Raw genomic sequence first — 24,916 nt, 5'->3', positions numbered from 1 at the left:
CCACATTACGAGCTGGAAAAGATTTTTGTTATTTTAGCCATTACTTCCTCTGTGATTGATTTCGTTCATTGTCACGAACTCCCCCCCCCCCTATCAGGAGGTTAGGATAGTGCCCCTTGCAGAGGACTTTGTAAAGTGGATGGGAGTGGAGTATGTGGAGATGGAATGGGTGGGAGTGGATTTTATGCCTTGTAAAGGGGAAAAAGCCTTTGGTGTATGTATGTGTAATTTCATTAAATTTATAATATGAAGACTATCAGTGTATGACTGATGAAAGCAAAAATGTAGATCATGTAGATAAAGTAAATATATACCTATGTGGCCAATTTGAAGTGTGTATCTTGATATAGAATTATACCATGAACCACATACGTATGATATCTTTAATTTTGTCCCACTCTCCTTTTTATAAAAATTCCTGCTGATGCCCCTGAAACTATGGACTGCTGTCTGACCCTATTTGAACCCTGAGTTGTATCATGTGTTGGTTTTTGCTTTTTTAAATCAGCTTCTCCAAGATTTTATAACAGTCCTCCACTCGACTGTTGGCTTTCACTTTTTTAAATCAGCTTCTCCAAGATTTTATAATAGTCTTCCACTCAATCTATGACGTATTGTCAGCATTCAAGGTTTCAAGGATAAACTCAAGACGTTCCTGTTCTCTGAGTGTTACGATATGGAAGACCTCACCATCAGAGAGGAATACAGAAGTTGATGTGAGGGTTCTGTGGACCACCATTGGTGGAGTGTGACCCGATAAAGAAGAACTACAAGTAACAAGTAACAAGTAACAAGCGTTGCATCAATGTGGGACTGTTTCTATTTTACCACCCAAAAGTGACCGGAGGGGGAGGGAGCAGTCGCTGATTGTCAGCTCTCCTTATGAGAAGAAGTGGAAAAAATAGAGTTGAAATTTATGGGGATCTTGGGCCTAGTCCAGAGGTAATGGCAAGCAGAGATGGGGGCTAAAGCATTTAATATGAAAAGAAAAAGAGAGGAAGATGACAACAATGAAGAAGAGTGAAAAAAAGGAGTATTCTTGGAGGTATCATTTGGCCTCCTCCCTTGTAAGGGGGGAAAAAGCCTTTGGTATATGTATATATCCTTTGGGGGCAAAGAACTTAAGAAATTTGGAATTTGGTTGATCTATATTCAAACTGAATAAAGTGTTTATTTTATGCTTCATCTGTGTTTATGTATTAAAAAAATTTCCATTCTCATAATATTTCTCAGTACTACGAGGCGTTATACTTGAATCTTTCAGGTATTCAATCAAGCAGTTGGCTCCGTGCATCACCAGACCTCTGCACTCCACTGTCTGGGGACAGTGTCTGCCTCTATGGGTTGCACCTCCAAATAGAGGGTAAGAAGTCAACAGGTTTCGATCCATCACTGGTCACATCATACCATCATCTCACATACATCAACTCCCCGTATATATATATATATATATATATATATATATTATATATATAAAAGAAATGACGAATCACATCTACGTAACTCACCCTCGCCACACGTTCATTGAGCTTGAACTGTACAAATCCCTGAGGCTGGTTGATGGGCTGCGTACAGAGGGCGTACATAGAAAAGCGAGGAAGCTGGCGTGTTAGTTCGAAGACGTGGTAGTGCTGAGACGACTTGTAGCCTACCAGTGCTTTTATGTGTAGATCAACGGGTACATCCTGAGTATGTGGAAGAAAAATCTTAGTGTATATATACATACTAAAGGCCTTTTCATGTCTTACAAGAGAAGATGGCAGAGTTAAATCATAGGAAAAGTTTTCTTAATTATATTAAACTTTTTCTTAACCTTTATGTTGCATGAAAATAGTTGTAATAACATGGAAAAATTATTTTCATTATATACCAATTTTCATAGCCTCTATAATGCACAAACTCTTCAAGTCCACAGACACCGTACAAGTACTAACCTTCGGAGGATAGATGGGGACTCGTATGCTACTGGAAAGAGCATTTTCCCTCGGATGAACCACGTGACTCTCTCCTTCAAAGATGCCTTCGGCGAATATGATGACAGAGCGGATAATCGTATCATTTGTTGTGGCCAGAGCAATCTCCACGTGAGGCTGGTCGAGTTACGAGATCGATAAGAAGCGTTTTATAAGGAATGTGAATTTGTATAAATGACATGACATACACTGTAATGTTCCCAAAGAAGGGGCTTCCCTGTCTCCCACCACGCTGCTCATGTCAGACAATGCAGCAAGACATAGCACAGAGTTACAATGATTTGGTTTAATGTCACGAACTCCCCGCTATCAGCAGGTTAGGATGGTGCCCCTTACAGAGGACTCTGTGGCATGGAATTGAATGAACAATGCCTTTGGTCCAACTCGCTGGAGGCAGGGTTCCAACTGCTGTCACCTCAAACTCCATCACAAGTAATGACACTGACCCACTTGTCCAGCGGTAGTTAAGACAGTCATGCAAAAAATTACATATCCTTACATAGAATGAGCCACTGTCTTAATGGGAAAAAGACAAGTGTTCTAAGGAAAACTGATGTTTTGATAAAAAAGAAGAAAATAAAATTTACTCACAGGTTTGTTTTTCTCCTCGGACCCCATGTTAATGGCAAGTCCCGTCTGTAACTGCGTATTGGCCTGAAAATAAATATTCTACGGTAATAATACAAATAAGACGGGTAAATGGAGAATGGTTGTATATGGATGATGCTGTGATGCATGAGGTGGAATGGGTGGGGGACATGGGGGGTAGGGGGTGCTTATATGTGAATGATGTTTTGATGCAGCCCGAAGGGATTTCTCCCCATCTTCTACTTTTTTGCATGAGGGGATGGAGAGGTCGCCAATTTAATGAAACGGCCTTGCTGTGGATATGCTGTGTCTTGTGACACTGTTTCTGACCTAGGGCAGTGGACAAGTTGCAGGGATGACCCGTCATCCAGGGGGTGCAAAGTTAAGAGGGAGGGAAGAAGGTGGAGGGGAGCGGAGTATGTAGGGGATGGAATGGGTGGGAGTGGTTTCTATGCCTTTGTTTTTTGGCTACCTCCCTTATAAGGGGGGGAAAAAGCCTTTGGTATATGTGTGTATGTAATAATACAAACATGAAATTTAATTCCCTAATCTATCTATATACCAAAAGGCATGTACCCACTCCCACCCATTCCACTTCCATCCACTACTCTTTCCCCTCAATCTCATCTTAGCTTCTCATGGATGATGGGTCATCCCTGTATCCTGCCCACTGCCCTGGGTCAGAAGCAATGCAGCGAAGCATAGTACATCCACAGCAAGGATGCTTCACTTAATTGGCAACCACCCTCATTTCCCAATCTAGCAATATGATCCTCCATCACACATTTACGTTTTTCCCAAAATTACCCGATATATCAACACAATATCTATGACTATGTATCTTAACCACTTCGGTACAATGATGCCTTTGTAGGCGTCATGAGGTACGAGTGGGTACATGAGGATGCTGGTGTCAGCTTCTTGATTATTTATGTTTTTTGCAGCTGTACATGAGTTATGCCCGGGTTCTGCGAACTGGTTTGATCACATTTTTTGTGTTTATTATTACTCTGAGTAAAAGAAAACAAGTAATACAACAGTGACTTTATATTCTATAATGCAAATAGTGTGATGAATCTGTAATGGTAGCATTGAACATTCCTTGTAATATTGTATATTTATTATTGTTCAATATGTGCAAAGATATGGAGTCTGGGATCCATGTTGAAAGGGGAGAAGCGTATTATTGTATATTTGTATATTCAATGTATTAATACGAGAACCAAGCGTTCATACCAAGCACACGTCTGATTTTTCCCGCCAAGTCTGAGCTTGGTGGTGTGGCTTGGCGTCAGAGGCAGTCTTGGTTCTGCCTCCTTAGCGACCGCATGCTTGTATATGTAGTGCTTTACAATTATTAATTTATTCATATTCAATGTTTCATTGGCTACCCTTACACAAACCGTACGTTTGGTAGCCAATGCGGCACACGTGAATTTGAGTTGTACTGAAGAGGTTAAACTTCCTAAATACTCAGTTTTCTTCAGAAACGTAACAGCGCCTTTCACTTACCGGAATTATCCCGACTTGATCCGATACTGAGGAGGGTTTACCAACAGGAACATCTCGAGCTGCACTAAAACGTTGGTTTTCTTCGTAGTTCTTCAATTCCATAAGAAGGTTGTGTCTCCGTTGGCTCAGTTCCCGTATGGTTTCTTGCTCGATGTTGACGTCCATAACTGAAAACCTTGTCTCAGGCGAGGAAGACTGGTAACCTCTCACTGTTGGGAAATAATGTTTACATATACAGAAGCCATCTTCCACAAAAGCCATATCAATCACAATTATGAAATATATTTCTATACAGAGATATTGAATTTGAAATTACACAATTTACTGAAAAGACATATGGGTTGGAGGAAGATGTTATAGATCTCCTGCAAGATGACCAATAACACCTCATTGTTGGCAATGGTTACAAGTACATATACAGAGGCCATTTTCCACCCACACTCACAAATAAATAAATATATTCAGATATACTGCAGTAGTAATTACACATTTTATTTGATATAAATACACTATATCTGAAACTCTTGTTTCTGTATTCAGTAAAACAGAATGCCCTAAAATGGGGTGCTAACACATCTGCTAAATATCCACAAATAAGTTTTTATTTTTTCACCTTTTCCTTTAATATTGCCTCTCTTACCTTCACCATCAGTTGAGCAACAAATCAGCTGATTCCTGCCATCCATCCGATAATCTCCTTGGACGATACCAGCCACGGTATTTTGAAAGTTGTCCTAAAAATAACAAGAAATAATCACACACTGTAGCATGTGCTAAAAAAAATAAAATATGGTTCAGCATCACAAACTCCCCCTATCGGAAGGTTAGGACAGTGGCCCTTACAGAGGACTTTGTAGCATGGAATTTAATGGATCATGCCCTTGGTTCAATTTCACCAGTGGCAGGGTTTGAACCACCATTACCTAGATCTTTGCCACAAGAAGCAATACCCTATCCTGCTTGGCCAGTGAGCTTCCCAAAAAAGGATAGAAATATTTATTTATATAAAAATAAACATTTTCAACTTTTTATGTTTTATATGTTTCTATGCTACTATTTGCAAAGCTCACTGGCTAAGCAGTTTAGGGTGTCAATACTTGCAGCAGAGGTCAAGGGGATGGTGGTTTGAACCCTGCCACCAGCAAAGTTGAACTAAAGGTATGATTCATTAAATTCCAACCTATAAAGTCCTCTGTAAGAGGCATCATCCTAGCCTCCTGATAGAAGATGGATTTTGCAACATCAAACCACATCGCTACCATAGCCCCAGCACTACAAACACTAACAAAAGTCCGAGTAAAGCGTAAAGCCTACACATCTAAAAGCATTCTAATTGCTCATGCCCACATTGTTTTATGCATTACAATATTCTTATTTTCTGTTTCTCAAGTGATGATGATTCAGTTTAACACCACAAAACTCCCCCTATTAGGATGAACAGTGGCCCTTACATAGGATTTTGTAATGTGGAATTTAATGAACCATGCCCTTGGTCCAACTCACCAGTGGCAGGGTTCAAACCTCCATCACCCTGACCTCCACCACAAGTAGCAACACCCTAATCTTCTTGGCCAGTGAACTCCCAAAAGTATTAAACTTTATTCACGGAAAAGGATAATCTTTGAACTATAATGTCTTGGAAATGATATGTTCCTCCATAATGTGATATCACAAAACTTCATAGTCCAACATTAAATAAAACTAAAAACGTGGACGGAATGAGGAAACACAGAAGTCTTAATCTGAGTTTATTCCAGACCAGTTTCACGGACTAGCTTATTTACAAAACTAGTCAGGAATCAACTCAGATTATGACTTCTATAACCTCTTTCTACCCATGTCAATCTGTCAGAATGCCTTGACAAGAGCTAGAACTTCATTCAAGGACTTCAAGGACTTCATTCCTGAAGTCCTGCAATGGGAGGGGTGGTTGATTTTATTTTAGCTATTAATTTTTATCTTTATTATATTCCTTCTTTTTATTTGGGGTGAGCTTTGATTTGGCCTTCTCCTTATAAGGGAAGACAGTCTTTGACAAATACACAAGCAATCCAGGTAAGATTAACCACTTCGGTATGATGACACCTATGCAGACGGCATGAGGGGTACATGAAGATGCCAGCATATATATATATATATATATATATATATATATATATATATATATATATATATATGTATATATATATTTATGTAGTTGTACATGAGTTACCCCTGGATTTTGTAAACTGGTTTGATCATGTTTTCTGTGTTTATTATTGCTCTGAGTAAAAGAGAACAAGTAATACAGCAGTGACTTTATATTTTATGTTGCAAGTAGTGTGATGCATCGTACATATGGCAGCCAAGACTGCGCACGAGAATTTGACTCATACTGAAGCGATTAAACCTGATTCAAGACTGTATCACATACGAATAATTGGGTTAAAACCCTTTCAAAACAAAAACATTTACTCTGACTCCCGATAGTAGGAGTGGAAATTAAATCGTAGTGTTCGTTACCTTAAACACAACCTCGCCGCTTCGGTCATTCCGAGCATCGACTTTTCCGTTGCTCCAGCCAGTAATCAACTCAGGAACACCGTCACCGTCAATATCGTAAGAAAAGATGGCAACTGCTTGGTTTTTGGACTGAAATCGAAGAAATAAAGAAATAAATATGTATGAAGAAATTTTAAAGAACATAAAACATACATACTCTTAAGTAAATTGTCCTTGTTCCTTCTTCATGTATACATAAACTATGTATTTCTATTCAACTATGAACTTTTTGCACTGAAGATGTAATATACGAAAGCGCTCTGCTTCGTTAGTTTCTTTTTCCAAGTGGTCTACTTTGCATACATACATACATATACCAAGGGCATTTTCCACCTTGCAAGGAAGGTAGCCAAAGTCAAAAGGCATAAATCCACTCCCATTCACAGCGGCGGCGCCAGGAATTTTTAGTTGGGGAGGCTAAGGGGGGGCTGAGCAAATTTTTGGGATGGCTTATAGTACTATAATTTCCGCGTTAGCGGCAATCCGAAAGGCATAGTCCAAGGGATGGGGTCAAAGGGGCCAGCCTAGGGTTCTGAGGTGCTGAGATAAGAGGGAGGGTGGTGGGGTGTGGAGTGTATTCAGGGATGGAATGGGTGGGAATGATTTTATGCCTTTTCCTTTTTGGCTACCTCCCTTGTAAGGGGGAAAAAGCCTTGGTGTATGTATGTATGTATATATATATATATAATTATTTCTATAAAACGTTTCCGTCTATTTTCCCGAAACCGTAGATCATCAGTCTAACATCCCTTCGACAAACATTTCACGTTGACACGTTTATATGTCAAACATTCCCACGGTCAAACATCACTTCAAACAAGTTTGAGAAACATGTTTGACAAACGGTTTGTCAAACATTTCCACGGTTAAACATTGCTTCAAACATGTTTGACAAACACGTTTGACAACCATTCACACGGTCAAGCATCACTTCAAACGTTTGATAAACCGTTTGACAACCGTTCACACGGTCAAACGTCACTTCAAACAAACAGTTTGTCAAACATTCTCATCACTTCAAACATGTTTGACAAACGGTTTGTCAAACATTCCCACGGTCAAACATAACTTCAAACATGTTTGACAAACAGTTTGTCAAATGTTCCCACGGTCAAACATCACTTCAAACATGTTTGACAAACCGTTTGTCAAACATTCCCATGGTCAAATATCACTTCAAAGACGTTTAACATGTTTTGCAACCAATCACACGGTCAAACATCACATGAAACATGTTTGACAAACTGTCAAACATTCCCACGGTCAAACATCACTTCAAACACGTTTGACAAACATGTTTGACAACCAGTCACACGGTCAAACGTCACTTCAAACACGTTTGTTCAACGTGTTTGTCGAACGTGTTTGACAAACCGTTTGAGCGTGTGAATGGTTCTTCGACATGTCGATTTGTACAAACATTTTCACATCGATAGGTTTAATCGGCACGTTTAGTCAAACGGTTGGCCAAACACGTTCAACAAACGTGTTTGAAGTTACGTTTGCCCGTGTGAATGGTTGTCAAACATGTTTGTTAAACATGCGAGCGAAGCGAGCAAGCGCCGCAGGCCAAGCAACTCGGCATAGCCGGGTGCGGCGAAGCCGCTGCTTATATATATATATATATATATATAAATATAAATTCCACTACAATAATGTATTGTAACCTATTATAAAGTATTTTTATATTATCGGTGTTAAAGCAATGATTGGTATTAACTAAAAATGTTTATTAGCATAATTATTACTATAGTGTAATTTTGTAGTTTGAAATTATTTTTAAACGGTCTCTTCTACTCCAGCAGTAAACATTCACCGACCCCCTGATTATTCATCGACCCCGTTTCGATCCCTTGGCTATTCATTGACCCCTTGGATGTTCTGATCGACCACTTTGAGAAGCCCTGGTCTATATACTTTAGGAATACTATTGTCGCCTATCTATCACAGTCTATCTCAGATAGGCTATGCATATATATGTCACACATTACAGATAGGCTATCTGTAATGTGTGACATTTCTACAACGGGTTACAGGTGATTTGAGGCGTGGGTCATATATAATGAAAGCAGTTGAACTTGCATAACGCCGCAATAATACACATATATTGTCCTCATTTCAGATGGGGAGGGGGTTAATGGTAGGGCTAGCGCTGATGGCTGACCAATTTTTAGCCCTTGCCATTAAAAATTCCACTTAATAAAATTATCTTAATGAGTGTTTTAAATGTTCAATTTGCTTATTTCAGTTGAGGGGGGGGGGGCTAATGGGGGGCTGACCACTTTTTTTGGGAGGCTAAAGCTCCCCCAAGTCCCCCTTTGGCGCCACCGCTGAATAAGACATACTTAGTTTTGTTATTTTTTCTTGAACCTTAGGAAACTATTGCTTTGATTTGTTAGTCTACACTAATGAGCAACGGCTCATATTTTTTATCGAAAACATTTTCTTGTTTAGTAAAGTTATATGGCAAGATTAGAAATATGAATAAACAGTACAGAATGTTACTGAAACACGAGAAATAAAGTCAGGCATGAAAATATCATGTACACAAAAAAAATCTCGTTGCAGTTTTTCTCTTTCCCCATATTTTCTTAGCATGCCTAATGCATAATATACTATTATCATCTCGTGGTACATTAGTAGAAATACTTGGTGAAAGGTATGTTTGAAATCAATTATGTATTACTTTGCAAAGTGTATATAAACTCGGCCTGTCCACCTTATTGAAAATTACGTTATGACGTCACGTCGCCTACAGATTCATGTGGACTTGAGGCGAGCGGGGTCGGCTTTCAGCGACAAACCATACACATCGTGCTAATTATCCTAATATTTCTCGTGTGGGATAGAACACTTTTGTTGGCATGGTTGTCTGGGAGCATGTGTTTTGTCTTAGGCTTTCTGATTTTCACGATTTGCATGTTGTTATAGCTATAAGATCCATGTCACTGAGAGCCTCTCTTGTCAACTGGCCTATTAGAGTTGCTATTTCATTCATCGTTATTTCATCACAATAGCCATCATCATCAGTATCATCATTACCATTATCCTTACCATCATTATCATTATCAATATCATTACCGTCACTATTATTGTCATCCATCATTGTTATCGTCAGTACTATTACCATTATAATCATCATTATCATTATGATGATTATAATGGTATTATTGCTATCTTGTGTATTCTTTTTATATTAGGTCACACATAATTAGCGGTAATGACGGATACTTGGACCCAAATCAGCATTGGCCAAAAGCGACGAAGTGATCAAACTTTGCTATCATCAAGAAGAGCGGATGGCAATTCTGGATCATATGATGACATGAATCACGATAATCGAGCAGAGGACAGCAGTGAGACATCGATGGCCCTGGTGCATCGGGGAGAGAGTATGAATGGAATTCGAGTGAGGATGAAGGAGTTGCACCGACCCCCACACCACCTGACACGAACCCCTGCGACAATGTGGGTTTTTCTTCCTGGAGTGATGGTCATGATTTTGAGCCTCACATTCATAATTTTGACTCTAGCTCATCAGGTGTGACTTCAGTTTTTTTCCCGTTGGACCTGATGGAACGGAAGCAGAATATTTAGAAGCCTTCTTTGACAATGAAGTAATGGACAAAATAGTGCAGAAAACTAATCTACAACATAATTATCTCATAACACAGGACAGTGACAATTCAGAAGAAAGTAATATACACAGCCACCTCAGGATATGGAAAGACGCAACAGTCAGGGAACTCTTTGTGTTCTTTGCTCTAATTATTCTGATGCCACATGCAAAGAAACATGTCATCAGCGACTATTGGAAAAAAGAACCGTTGCTGGGTACACCAACATTCGGGAAATTCATGTCAAGAAATAGGTTCCAAACACTACTAAGGACCTTGCCACTTTGCCACGAATACACAACCTCGACCAGACGACCGCATGTGGAAGATATGTGATGTGTTTATGATTATTAAAGGAACGGTACAGCCGATTTCTCAAACCCTTCTGCAAGCTGGTAATAGACGAATCGCTTGTGCTATTCAAGGGACGTCTTATTTTCAAGCAGTATATGCAGACGAAAAGGAACTAATTTGGAATCAAATTGTTTGTTTTGTGTGATTGTGAGACTGGTATTGTAGTGGACATGATCCCATACACAGGTACCAACCAGCATTGATTACAATCGAAATGACCCTCACGGAAGCACCAGGAGCATTATAAAAAAAAAACTCTGCTTGCACCATACATGGAGAAAGGCCACGTCTTTGATACAGACTCCTCCTATTATTCAATTCCCCCAGATTTGTCCCGTTTTCTGCACGACAAAGGGGTAGGAGGATCCTGTGGTACAGCTCGAAAGACACGAAAACACATGCCTCCACTTTTCGAGGCACACAAAACTAGAAGTGAGGACCACAACATTCAGAAGTGGGGAAAGGTCATGGCAATGCAGTGGCATGGCAAGCGTCAAGTCATTATGCTGTCAACTCTGCATACCGGAAAAATGATGACTACAGGGAAGGTGAATTACAGGACAGGTGAAGTAATAAAGAAACCAGACCTTGTGATTGACTACGCGGCAAATATGCGTCTTGTTGACAAGGTCGACATGATGGTCAGCTTTGTGGAATGTGTGAGGAAAACTGTGCTCAATGCCTACAACTTCAGGATAAGGAGTGGCAACAGACCAACGTCTCTGAAGAAATTCACGTATGCAGTGTCGTACCAATTGCTGGACAAGTAAGGAGAACAAAGTTCACCACACCCAGGCCGCCACTCGCTACTTAAAAACATGCCCGATCGTCTGGCCTGTACAGCGTGGGTACAGAGGCACTACCTGGAAATCTCTCTCACCCCCAGCACCTACTGCCTCAATAAAACGTACAAAAAGACAAAGGGATTGCCACGTTTGTATGAACACCATCCTGTGACCAAAGAAAAGAAAATCAACATCTTACCATTGTAAGGAGTGCAATGTAGCACTCTGCCCAGGGAAATGCTATACGCAGTACCTATTGAGTGCTAGAGTACTGAAAAAGAAATATGCTTTGTGGCTACACGCCAAACGACGCATCATTCCATTTGTAAAATGTGTACTTGTATTGAATGTGGTGCTGACCGAAGATTATTCCCCCCTCTTTCTCCACACTAGCTTTCCTTCCTAAATCTATTGTTGCATTTCTCATTTCTTCAGACATTTACGCCTGTCCTTCCTTTACTTTCCTCTCCTCACCCCTTTACTATCATCTCCCTTAACTTCTCTTTCCTTTCTCATCTCATTCCGCATTATTTATTAGGAATAATATATTCCTGCTGTCCACTTGCTATATGATCTTATGGTCTAAATGAAAAGGTCTAAAGGAGTTATCACTATAACGAAAATTATTTGTTTGGTCTATTATATTTTCATTCATTTATTATCATTTTTGATGTATTGGAAATTGTTAACTTCTCGTCTGTATTATTTCCTTCATGACATAATGTTCTATTGTTATGAATTGTAATTCATACCCCTACTAGAAAGGGATGGCAGTAGTTCTTACTGTATTGGAAGTTATCATTTTCAACTTTTACTAATTCTTATTGTATTGGAAATGATATATTCTAAAGGTGTATTTCTTTATATTCATAATTTAAAAATGTAAAATCAATTCATGAATCTATACGTCACCATCTAGCATCTCTTTAGCTCCAATCATTTGTCGTTGAAATGTGTGCTAGAGACAGATGCGCTTTCTCCTCTCTCTCCAGATGGTAGGTACCGTATCCAAGGATGAGGGAGGTGCTGTAGTCGCTGAAAGCCGACCCTCCTTTCAACCCCTCATTTCGTTTCGTTTCCTCTCTTTACTTTTCTGACTAATATTCCATTATTATTTATTTGTCGTGTTCTGCAGTATCATAACGTATTGCAGGGAAATACTTTCTTTGATGGAAAGGTATTTATATGAATTTTTATTTATGAGTATCGGGTCCTGACGTTTCATTTTCACAATTTATCATTATTTCGGGAGGATAAGGGTGATATATATATATATATATATATATATATATATATATATATATATATATATATATATATATATATATATATATATATATATATATATGTGTGTGTGTGTGTGTATAATTCAAAACAGGCATGTTCGTTTTTCAACGGCATATTCCCCTCGAAATTAGTCAAGATCTAAATTCAGTATGACGACATAAATTAGCCAATCATATTCCAGCACTGTCGTCGAGTTGCCAATAGCCTATTTTCACTCAAATTATTCCAATATTTCGCATTATTTTTCCAAAACAACAGTATGCATAAGCATGACAATTTTTTACTATATCAATTAGATAGTAAGCATAGTTTTGGCAAGACAAAAACTAATTGAAGTAATTATTTTGCTTTTACCTTAGGGCCGAAGCTAAATAAAATCATGTAACAATGCGCAAGAATATGGCAGTGTAAGGGTAAAAAGTTTATTTTGTTAATAATTTCATTGATCTATTTATTTATTTACTTATTTACATAATGCGTTTTATGTGATTTAATTTTTATTTATTCCTTTATTTTTTCTTTATTAATCTTATTTGAATTTCTATGTTTTTATTTATTTATTTATTTATATTCTCAAGGGACACAAACACCTTTCCGTTTTTTGGGGGAAAAAATATCGACTGTATTTTGGTCATGTGTGAAGGAAGTCCACGTGAGGAAATTTTGACGGTATTTCTGTCCCGTTGAAGGATTTTTTTTTTTTTTTTAGAACAAAAAATATACGACTTTTTGGACATAGAAAACCAAAATCGACGGCATTTTTGCCTAGTGTGAAGATGGAAATCGACGGTATTTTTGCCTAGTGTGAAGATGGAAATCGACGTCATTTTTGCCTAGTGTGAAGATGTAAATCGACGTTATTTTTGCCTAGTGTGAAGATGGAAATCGACGTCAATTTTGCCTAGTATGAAGGAGGAAATCGACGGTATTTTTGCCTAGTGTGAAGATGGAAATCAACGGCAGTTTTGCCTAGTGTGAATATGAAAACCGACGTCATTTTTGCCTAGTGTGAAGATGGAAATCGACGTCATTTTGGCCTACTGTGAATATGGAAACCGACGTCATTTTTGCCTAGTGTGAAGATGGAAATCGACGTCATTTTGGCCTACTGTGAAGATGGAAATCGACGTCATTTTGGCCTACTGTGAAGATGGAAATCGACGTCATTTTTGCCTAGTGTGAAGATGGAAATCGACGTCAATTTTGCCTATTATGAAGATGGAAATCGACGTCATTTTTGCCTAGTGTGAAGATGGAAATCGACGGTATTTTTGCCTAGTGTGAAGATGGAAATCGACGTCAATTTTGCCTAGTATGAAGGAGGAAATCGACGGTATTTTTGCCTAGTGTGAAGATGGAAATCAACGGCAGTTTTGCCTAGTGTGAAGATGGAAATCGACGTTATTTTTGCCTACTGATGGAAATCGACGGTATTTTTGCCTAGTGTGAAGATGGAAATCGACGTCAATTTTGCCTAGTATGAAGGAGGAAATCGACGGTATTTTTGCCTAGTGTGAAGATGGAAATCAACGGCAGTTTTGCCTAGTGTGAAGATGGAAATCAACGTTATTTTTGCTTAGTGTGAAGATGGAAATCAACGGCAGTTTTGCCTAGTGTGAAGATGGAAATCGACGTTATTTTTGCCTAGTGTGATGATGGAAATCGACGGTATTTTTGCCTAGTGTGAAGATGGAAATCAACGGCAGTTTTGCCTAGTGTGAAGATGGAAATCGACGTTATTTTTGCCTAGTGTGATGATGGAAATCGACGTCATTTTTGCCTAGTATGGAGGAAATCGATGGTATTTTGCCTACTGTGAAGATGGAAATCAACGTTATTTTGCCTAGTGTGATGGAAATCGACGTAATTTTTGCCTAGTGTGATGGAAATCAACATCATTTTTGCCTAGTATGGAGGAAATCGACGGTATATTTGCCTAGTGTGCAGATAGAAATCGACGGCAGTTTTGCCTAGTGTGTACATGAAAATCAACGGTAATTTTGCTTATTGTGTATATGCAAATCTACGTTTTTTGGCTAGTGTGAAGATGGAAATCGACGTCATTTTTGCCTAGTATGAAGGAGGAAATAGACGGTTTTTAGCCTAGTGTGCAGATAGAAATCGACGGCAGTTTTGCCTAGTGTGAATATAGAAATCAACGTTGTTTTTGCCTAGTGTGTAGATGGAAATCAACGGTATTTTTGCCCAGTGTGAAGATGAAAATCAACTGTATTTTTGCCGTGTGAAGATGGAAATCGACGATAATTTTGCCTAGTGTGAACATGGAAATCGACGATAATTTTGCCTAGTGTGAACATGGAAATCGACGGTATTTTTTTGTCCAGTACGACGATGGAAATCGACGGTATATTTGCCTAGTGTGAAGATGAATATCGACGGTGTTTTACCTCGTTTGGAGATGGAAATCGACTATGTAATGTTATCATGGAGCGAAAATTTCAGTTCAGCACGTGGCCCTACGTAACACTGAACGAAAAATTCTGAGAAAGCCCGTGTAGAGAAAAATGTTTTAAGAATATAGAAAAGACGATGAATTTTGACAATTAAGTTCTTTTTAAACCGAGCGAAACATTCTGAGATAATCCTTGTATACATTTAGAGAGAAACGTTTTAAAATATAGGAAAGACGATGAATTTTGACAATTGTGTTCATATTAACACTGAACGAAACATTCCGAGAAAATTCTAAAACACGTGGAGAATTTTTTTAATATAGAAAAGACGATGAATTTTGAAAATTATTACCATATTAACCAGAGCGAAACATTCTGATAAAACCTTACAGACTTTTTAGATATATAGAAAAGACGATAAATTTTGAAGTGTTCATATTAACACTGAATGAAACATTCTGAGAAAACCCTTAAACACGTGGAGAGAACAATGCTTTAAAGATATAGAAAATATGATTTTTGACAATTGTGTTCATATTAACACTGAGCGAAACATTCTGAGAAAACCCTTAAACACTCGTAGAGAGAATATGAAAAATAATCGTATAGAAAATACGATAAATTGTGACAATTATGTTCATTTTAACACTGAGCGAAACATTCTGACAATTGTGTTCATATCACCACTGAACGAAACATTCTGAGAAAATTCTTAAATATGAGAGAAAAATGTTTTAGAAATATAGAAAATACGATGAATTTTGACAATTGTGTTCATATTAACACTGAGCGAAACATTTTGAGAAAATCTTTAAACACGTGTAGAGATTTTTTAAATATAGAAAATACGATGAATTTTGAAAATTGTTTTCATGTTAACACTGAGCGAAACATTCTGAGAAAACCTAGAGAAAAACCTTTTAAAATATAGAAAAGACGATGAATTTTGAAGTGTTCATATTAGCACTGAACGAAACATTCTGAGAATATCCTTAAACACGTGGAGAAAAAATGCATTAAAGACATACAAAAAAATTATTTTTTATAATTGTATTCATATTAACACTGAGCGAAACATTCTGAGAATATCCTTAAACACTTGTAGAAAAAATATGAAAAATACTAGTATAGAAAATACGATAAATTTTGACAATTATGTTCATTTTAATACTAAACAAAACATTCTGATAATTGTGCTCATATAACCACTGAACGAAACATTCTGAGAAAATCCATAAACACATGGAGAGAAAAATGTTTTGAAAACATAGAAAATACAATGAAATTTGACAAAACATTGAGAAAACCTTTTTAATATATATAGAAAAGACGATGAATTTTGAAGTGTTCATATTAACACTGAACGAAACATTCTGAGAAATCCCTTAAACACGTGAAGAGACAACTGATTTAAAGATATAGAAACTATGATATTTGACAATTGTGTTCATATTAACACTGAGCAAAACATTCTGAAAATATCCTGAAACACTTGTAGAGAAAATATGAAAAGTACTCGTATAGATAATACGATAAATTTTGACTATTATGTTAATTTTAACACTGACCGAAGCATTCTGACAATTATGTTCATATTAACACTGAAGGAAACATTGAGAAAATTCTTAAACACGTGGAGAGAAAAATGTTTGAAATATAGAAAAGACGATGAATTTCGACAATTGTGTTCATATTGACACTGAGCGAAACATTCTGAGAAATTCCTTAAACACGTGGATTTTTTTTAATATAGAGACTATGAATTTTGAACATTTTCATATTAACAGTGAGCGAACCATTCTGAGAAAACCTGGAGAAAACCCTTTTATATGGAAAAGACGATGAATTTTGAAACATTAACACTGAACGAAACATTCTGAGAAGTCCCTTAAACGCGTCTAGAAAAATGCTTTAAAGATATAGAAAAAATCATTTTTGACAATTGTGTTCATATTAACACTGAGCGAAACATTCTGAGAAAACCCTTAAACACTTGGAGAAAATATGAAAAATACTCGTATAGAAAATACAATAAAATTTGACAATTATGTTCATTTTAACACTGAGCGAAACATTCTGACTATTGAGTTCATATTAACACTGAACGAAACATTGAGAAAATTCTTGAACACATGGAGAAAAATGTTTTAAAATATAAAAAATACAAAAAAAATTTGGCAATTGTGTTCATATTAACACTGAGCGAAACATTCTGAGAAAATCCTTAAACACATGTAGAGAATTTTTTTTGGAGAAAAGACGATACATTTTGATTTTTTTCATATTAACAGAGCGAAACATTCTGAGAAAACCTAGAGAATCTTTTTTAATATAGAACAAACGATGAATTCTGAAGTGTTCATATTAACACTGAACGAAACATTCTGAGAAAACCGTTAAACACGTGCAGAGAAAAATGCTTTGCTATAGAAAAGATTATTTTTGACAATTGTATTCATATTAATACTGAGCGAAACATTCTGAGAAAACATTTTGTCTATCTCTAGATATCCCGTGACGGATATTATTGTTTCGAAAAAATATATATAGAATATATTTTGAAAATTATATGCTGGCAAGTTTATGATTTTTAAAATTTTATAATTTAATATAAAGATATCCTACATTGGTTGTAGATACTATTACCTCCGATATCTAATAAACATACCAAGTACCAGTGTTCATTGTATAAGGAGACACTTTAGTAAACATTTCAGAATCCTTGTGAGGCGACACGAAGCATATTTGTAAACACTTCAGCCCCTATGCTAAACGTTCATTATATTAACAAATAAAATGTATAATAGTGGTGCAAAAAGAATGTTGCATTTCAACACAATGACTCTGAGTTCAGTAATGATTTTTCGTTTCTGTTAGTATTATTGTCGACTGGAAAATTAGATAAATGGTGACCGACCGTTTTCGTCTGTTTGAGACATCTTCAAGGAATCTGTCAAATGTAAATTGGGAAATCTGGGCCTATTTTGTATTAGTTTCCTTTTTCTTATACTTAAAGGGGCCTCTGTTTCTATATGTATGGTTGGGATTGAATCTTCCAAGTCCGGTACTATTTTATGCTTCAAGCCTGCATCTTACAGCAATGGCTACTCCGTCGTTGATTTCTTTACTCTTATCCCGTTGCTATACTGCACATTAATTGACTGTATATCGCATAGCGAAGTAGCACTTTTTTGTGGTTCCTACATGTTTTAACATCGTTTCTGTTGAATGACCAGTATAACACATTGTATTTACGTAATGTATATATATATATACATTTCTAATGTATCCTTGATCTCTGTGTGTTTCTATCGCTTCCTATTGTTTGATATTATTATTGTGTAACCGTTTGTACGTAATGATGGGCAATAGTTAAATGGATCTTTAACTGGACCTCATGCTCCTTGTGATTTCACCAAACAACAGTTAGGCGTTTAGAATACTAAGGTTAAACCTAGGATGCAGTCTTTGAAATCCACATTATAATTTGCAGCGGCGGCGCCAGGAATATTTAGTTGGGGAGGCTAAGGGGGGGGTGAGCAAATTTTTGAGGTGGCTAATAGTACTATAATTTCCGCGTTAGCGGCAATCCGAAAGGCGTAGTCCAAGGTCCGGCATGGGGTCAAAGGGGGCGGCCTAGGGTCCTTGGTGGGGTCCAGGCCAGGGCACCGCCCTGAGAGGAGCTCTGCTAGGACTTTTTGTTGGGGGCTGAGGAGGGACTCAACATGTTGACGAGGGGGGGGGAGGGGTCTCAGAAAATAAACTCAGATGATGGTTATTCACAAACATCTGAACATGGGAGGCATACCATGCTGTTTTGATCCCGGTAAAAAAGTTGATTTTCTAACCTCACTTATCTATTGTTCGAGTGAGGTATATCGAGTTTCCAAACCCACTGCTGGAAGTCTATTATTATCACTTCACCGAGCTGCTATTCCACTTAGGTTGCAAAAAATTACACGGTACTTTGGGCAGGATTGTAATCAAAACCCCCTCTACATGCTCTGCATGCTGTGACTAGGGTTTCTTGAGCTGGATTAAATGTCTATGAATGGGGTATTATTGTCTGTCAATCATCAAATTGTGCAATTGGGTAAGGAAGGAAATCAAGTGTATATTTTTACCATGACCAATTCATCATGCAGTACATGCCATAGGAAATTCAGGGCCAATGTGGAAATTCAAAAGCTTCTTATATAGTATTGTGGGCCCTGGCATCTAATCACCCTTTTAACCCATGTAGCATATACGTCTGTGTAAATTGCTTCATGAAACATTACTTGAAGTAGGCTATATTTCTTCAATTGTCGAATAAACAAAAATTGAAATAAAAACAAAAACAAAAAGGTTTTACGGTTTGTAAAACATTTATATGAATGAAAATGAAATTCATATATAGCTGAACAAACACTTTTGAAACATAAGCACTTCCCTAGAAACTATTTACATATTTCGATAACAAAAATGTAATCCTCTTGCTAAACTTAATTGCAAGTTGTTCCTTAAGAATAGTTTTAAAAACAGATAGAAATACATGTTTTCTTCATTCAGTGTCCTTCATATGAAAAAGCCAGTAAATCCTTGATGTTTTGACATTTCATGGATTTCAACCATACATACACCAAGGCTTTTTCCCCCTTACAAGGGAGGTAGCCAAAAAGGGAAAGGCATAAAATCATTTCCACCCATTCCATCCCTGAATACACTCCACACCCCTCCACCCTCCATCTTATCTAAGCACCTCCTGATAACAGATAAAGTTAAAAAAAGAAGAGAAACTCACGATGATATATCTCAGGAAATACATCATTCCACCTACTTTAAAATGATACGCCTATTCCTATGGTTGGCAGCAAATGCATCGATAATCATATCCCTGTCTAACATCTTTGCTCTTTGGGAATTGATGTTTAATACTCCAAGATTACTGGTACGTTTGTCACCGCTACTGTTACACAAGTAGGTTTTCAGTTGCTTTAGGCATGAAAAGCTTCCTTCACATGATGCTGAGTTAACTGCCAGGAAGAGTAACATTAATACGCACTAGCTTATACAAATCTATGAATGCATCTTTGTACAGTTGGAGCATGATGGCAAGTTGCATAGGTGTGTCCACTTCCATTCCCTGCTCCTGCTTTCTGGCAATCAACCTTCTTAGTTGGTGCAGCTCTACGGATAGATCTTTGTCTTCCACCCCGTAATTTGCAGCCATTCCTGAAAGCTTTTCCTTGTTCAGAAAGGTTGGATGATTGGGGTTGAGGGCAGATACTCCAATAAGTACCTGACATGCATCGCCGGAAAACTTTCTTCTCAACTTACTGAAAAACTTGTCTCTCACGGAGTAGTAAATCCATCTCTTGGTAACATTGGAGTCATTCAAATCATCATTTTGTCCTATGCTGGATGTTATGACAAACTCATCCAAGTATCATGGGGCTGCCCTTTGCCACTGATGTGCAAGTTGTCTGTGAATATCTACAGTCTGGCACAATTCTTCAGCATGATTTTGTAGTTCTTCCCAGCTCTCTTTGTTTCTCATCTCTGTGAGACTAGACATCACTGCTTCAACCAAATCAACTGCTGAGGCAAGCTGGAGATTGGGGGACTGGAGTTGATCTGACAAGGTTTTCGTCAAATGCAGCTAACTCTCCATGAACACCAGATTTGTCACAAAATGGGGATCCAGAAGGGCAGTGAGTGACCTTGCTCCACTGGCCCTGTCCACATTTCCCCCTTCCATTAGATGTTTTAGGGTTGCAACACTGCCAGGCAAGGTCTTCTTAACAGCTTGGCAGGCTGAGTGTTGGCATGTCCATCTGGTGTCCGATAACTGTTTGAGCTCTTTATGTGGTCTTTCTGGGTTCAGCTCCTTTTGGAATTTTAGAAATTCCTGATGCACCACTGACGAGAGGGAAAAAATTGTACAGTGATTGGATTGTGACGAAAAACTCAGAGATTGACCATATATTGTTTACAGTCAACTAAAACGAGGTTTAGCCTATAAGCATAGCAGTGGATGTATACAGCCTGTGAAACATCTCTTCTGAATCTTTCTTGGACTCCATTGGTGCAACCCGACATAACTGCCGCTCTATCATAGCACTGACCGACACATGTATTGTGGTCAATTTTACATTTGGTTAAAGTTTCTTTTATCTTCTGGAGTAACGATTCTGCATCAAGGCCTTCAGCTGGTGTGAAATCCAAAAATTCTTCATGAAGTTCCTGATCATGGAGATACCTCACAGCAATAGAGATCTGCTCCTTCTTTGCTATATCCTTCGTTTCGTCCACCATGATGACAAAGTGCACTGCTTGTTTCACCTCATCACTTATCTCCTTTCTGATCATACCTGCCATTATTTCAAATAATTCATTCTGTAAATCGTGGTGAGTATATTTTGCATTCCCCGGACCGTTAACTTTTTTTTTTGCAACTGTATGATCATACTTGACTAGCACATTAAGTAATTCCAAAAAGTTTCCTTGATTGTCGGATTCATCCCCTTCTCTGTGCCCTCTCTGGGCAACATCTTGACATGCTGTATAGAGAAGTACATCAATAACTGCTTTAATGTACCGCCGATTATCCACCACTGTCTTGGCATGCCCGGCATCAATGGCTTGATAAATTGTTGCCCCTGTAACTTTCTGCAATTTTAATTCTCCCCAAGCTTGCATCACAAATTTATGACAAGCTGAAGTATCATGAGCCTTCAGAGACATGGTTGTCTTCTTCCAGTTCTTGAATCCGTTGTGGGTGAATGATTGTTCAGCTCGACCAAGATGAGAAGTTGTAAAATGACGACATGCAAAACAGTAAGCTGCATCTTTGACCACGGAATATTCAAGCCAAGAATATTGTTGATGTCATCTTTTATTGAATGATCTTGTCTGACCACCTTGCATGTGTGAAGGATATTTCTTTAAATCAGGACAGGTAGGCCCACTATCTGGTAGCAGGCTGATGTCGTTTGGCCCTGGAGGACGTCTTGTGTTTTTCTGGGTACTGTCATCATCCACATTCTCTTCCAACTCCGGATTTTCAGTAGAACTAGAAGTACATGGTGCTTGATCATCGTCATTAACTTGTTGCCTCTTGTGGGGAATTAGGAAGTGATCCATGACCTATACAGAAAAATAGAACACATGATTAAAAATGGGGATGGGATGAATTTTTCTTTATGTACTATAGTAAATGCCTTGGTGGATTGAAAAGTGTAATGAGAAATAGACATCTGGGAATGGATGCTAAGAGGAGGTTATATGAAGGAGTGATTGTACCAACAGCATTGTATGGGGCAGAAACATGGAACATGAGAGAGGAAGAGAGAAGGAGTTTGAATGTGTTTGTGATGAAATGTCTGAGAAGTATGATAGGGGTTACTAGGCTAGATAGAGTAAGAAATGAGGAGGTGAGGAGAACAGGGGTGGAAAGGGAACTGGGAGATAGGGTTGATGAAAGGGTATTTGGATGGTTTGGACACATGGAAAGAATGTGTGAAGAAAGATTAGTAAAAGAAGTATGGAAGGCAGAGGTGGAAGGAGTGAATATGAGGGGGCGTCCAAGGATGAGATGGATGGATGGGGTGAAAGGGGCATTATAAAAGAGAGGAATGTCTGTGGAGGAAGGACAGAAGATAAGAGGGGTTGTGTATAGATGATGCTATGATGCATGAGGGGGAGTGGGTGGGGGGTGTTGAGGTATGTGTGAGAAGAAATCTGAAGCAGCCCGAAGGGATTTCTCCCCGTCTTCTCCTTTTCTGCATGAGGGGACGGAGGGGGGGGGGTCGCCGAATTTATGAAGCAGTCTTGCTGTGGATGCGCTGTGTCTTGCGACACTGCCTCTGACCCAGGGCAGTGGACAGGATGCAGGGATGACCCATCATCCAGGAGGTGCCAAGATAAGAGGGAGGGAGGGGAGTGGCATATATAGGAAATGGAACGGGTGGGAGTGGTTTCTATGCCTTTTTCTTTGTGGCTACCCCCCATGTAGGGGGAAAAAGCCTTTGGTATATGTATGTACTATAGGCCCTATACATAACACACTAACAATCAGAAATTGTGTTCATTTTCGTGGTTCATTCAGCCCTCGCTAGCAATGGCTGATTGGTATTAACTAAAAATGTTTATTAGCATAATCATTAATACAGTGTAATTTTGTAGTTTGAAATTATTTTTAAATGGTCTCTTCTACTTTCTACTCCAGCAGTAAACATTCACTGACCCCCTGATTATTCATCAACCCCCTTTCGATCCCTTGGCTATTCATTGACCCCTTGGATGTACCAATCGACCCCGATATCGACCACTTTGAGAACCCCTGATCTATATACTTTTGGGAATATTATTGTCGCCTGGCCACGCCCTGATTCGTTGCATAGTCTATCTCAGATAGGCTATGCATATATATGTCACACATTACAGATAGGCTATCTGCAATGTGTGACATTTCTACAATAGATTACAGGTGATTTGAGGCATGGGTCATATATAATGAAAGCAGTTGAACTTGCATAATGCCACAATAATACACATATATTGTCCTCATTTCAGATGGGGAAGGGGATAATGGTAGGGCTAGCGCTGATGGCTGACAAATTTTTAGACCTGGCCATTAAAAATTCCACCTAATAAAATTATCTTAATGAGTGATTTAAATTTTCAATTTACTTATTTCAGTTGGGGGGGGGCTAATGGGGGGGCTGACCACTTTTTTTGGGAGGCTAAAGCCCCCCCCCAAGTCCCCCCTTGGTGCCACCACTGCCCATTCACCAACCCTCCCTCCCTCCCTCTTGTCTTGGCTCATCCTGGATGACGGGTCATCCTTGCATCTTGTCCACTGCCCTGGGTCAGAAGCAGTGTTGCAAGACACAGTACATCCACAGCAAGGCCGCTTCATTAAATTGGCGACCCCCCCTCTCCGTCCCCTCATGCAGAAAAGGAGAAGACGGGGAGAAATCCCTTTGGGCTGCATAAAATTTTTCTCACACATACTCCCTCACCCCCCATCCCCCACCCATTCCACCTCATGCATCACATCATCCATATACAGTACAGCCATTCCTATTTTCAAAACCCATTAATACCCACAGGTGCTAAGATAAGAGAGAGGGTGGAGGAGTGTGGAATGTATTCAGGGATGGAATGGGTGGGAATGATTTTATGCCTTTTTCTTTTTGGCTACCCCCCTTGAAAGGGGGAAAAAGCCTTGGTATATGTATGTATGTATGTATTAATACCCTCAACTCTATTTCTAATTGTAGGCCTGTGGGACTAACACTTTTTCTCTAGACTGGGCCTAAGATCTCTTTGTAGCATTTTCAATTGTATTTTCTACATATATTCCAGGAGGTGCCAAGATAAGAGGGAGGGAAGAGGGCGGAGGGAAATGAAGTATGATAGGGGTGGAATGGGTGTGAGTGGTTTTTTATGCCTTTGTTTTTTGGCTACCTCCCATGTAAGGGGGAAAAAGCCTTTGGTATACGTATGTATATATGTACATATTTTCACACAACAAGAGTTGACAACTGATGATTATTCCACTCCTTCTACTGTAGTAAGGTCACGCCTTAAAGAATTAGTTTTCTGTAATGCATGTACACCATTATTAAAATTTCCTTTATTAATTAATTGTCACCCATTGAAATTAGTAGTTATGTAAATATATCTCAATTAACAGTGTTATGTCTCTTATAGCAATATATTAATATGTACATACATACATACATATACCAAGGCTTTTTCCCCCTTCCAAGGGAGGTAGCCAAAAAGGGAAAGGCATAAAAACACTCCCACCCATTTCATCCCTAAATACACTCCACACCCCTCCCACCCTTCCTCTC

The 24,916-nt window shown here is 38.5% G+C and overlaps 1 protein-coding gene across 1 annotated transcript in view; it reads right to left on the bottom strand.

Annotated features, from left to right (window-relative positions):
- LOC143020817 (BBSome complex member BBS2-like) overlaps positions 1–24,916 on the bottom strand; it is a 44,046-nt gene that overhangs the window by 4,893 nt on the left and 14,237 nt on the right. The window contains exons 6-12 of the mRNA XM_076177614.1: positions 6,576–6,704; positions 4,714–4,807; positions 4,074–4,282; positions 2,565–2,627; positions 1,935–2,090; positions 1,509–1,685; positions 1–12 (exon numbers count right to left, since the gene is read on the bottom strand). The exon at positions 1–12 is cut by the window's left edge and continues 207 nt beyond it. Coding sequence (XP_076033729.1) covers positions 1–12; positions 1,509–1,685; positions 1,935–2,090; positions 2,565–2,627; positions 4,074–4,282; positions 4,714–4,807; positions 6,576–6,704 — 840 coding nt within the window. The remainder of the gene's footprint in view (positions 13–1,508; positions 1,686–1,934; positions 2,091–2,564; positions 2,628–4,073; positions 4,283–4,713; positions 4,808–6,575; positions 6,705–24,916) is intronic.

Source organism: Oratosquilla oratoria, chromosome 40, assembly GCF_046742065.1.
Source record: "Oratosquilla oratoria isolate Oo_2021 chromosome 40, ASM4674206v1, whole genome shotgun sequence".
In the NCBI taxonomy this organism is placed as follows: domain Eukaryota; kingdom Metazoa; phylum Arthropoda; class Malacostraca; order Stomatopoda; family Squillidae; genus Oratosquilla; species Oratosquilla oratoria.
Note: the sequence above shows the minus strand (reverse complement) of the source record. Positions and strands in the feature narration are given on the sequence as shown.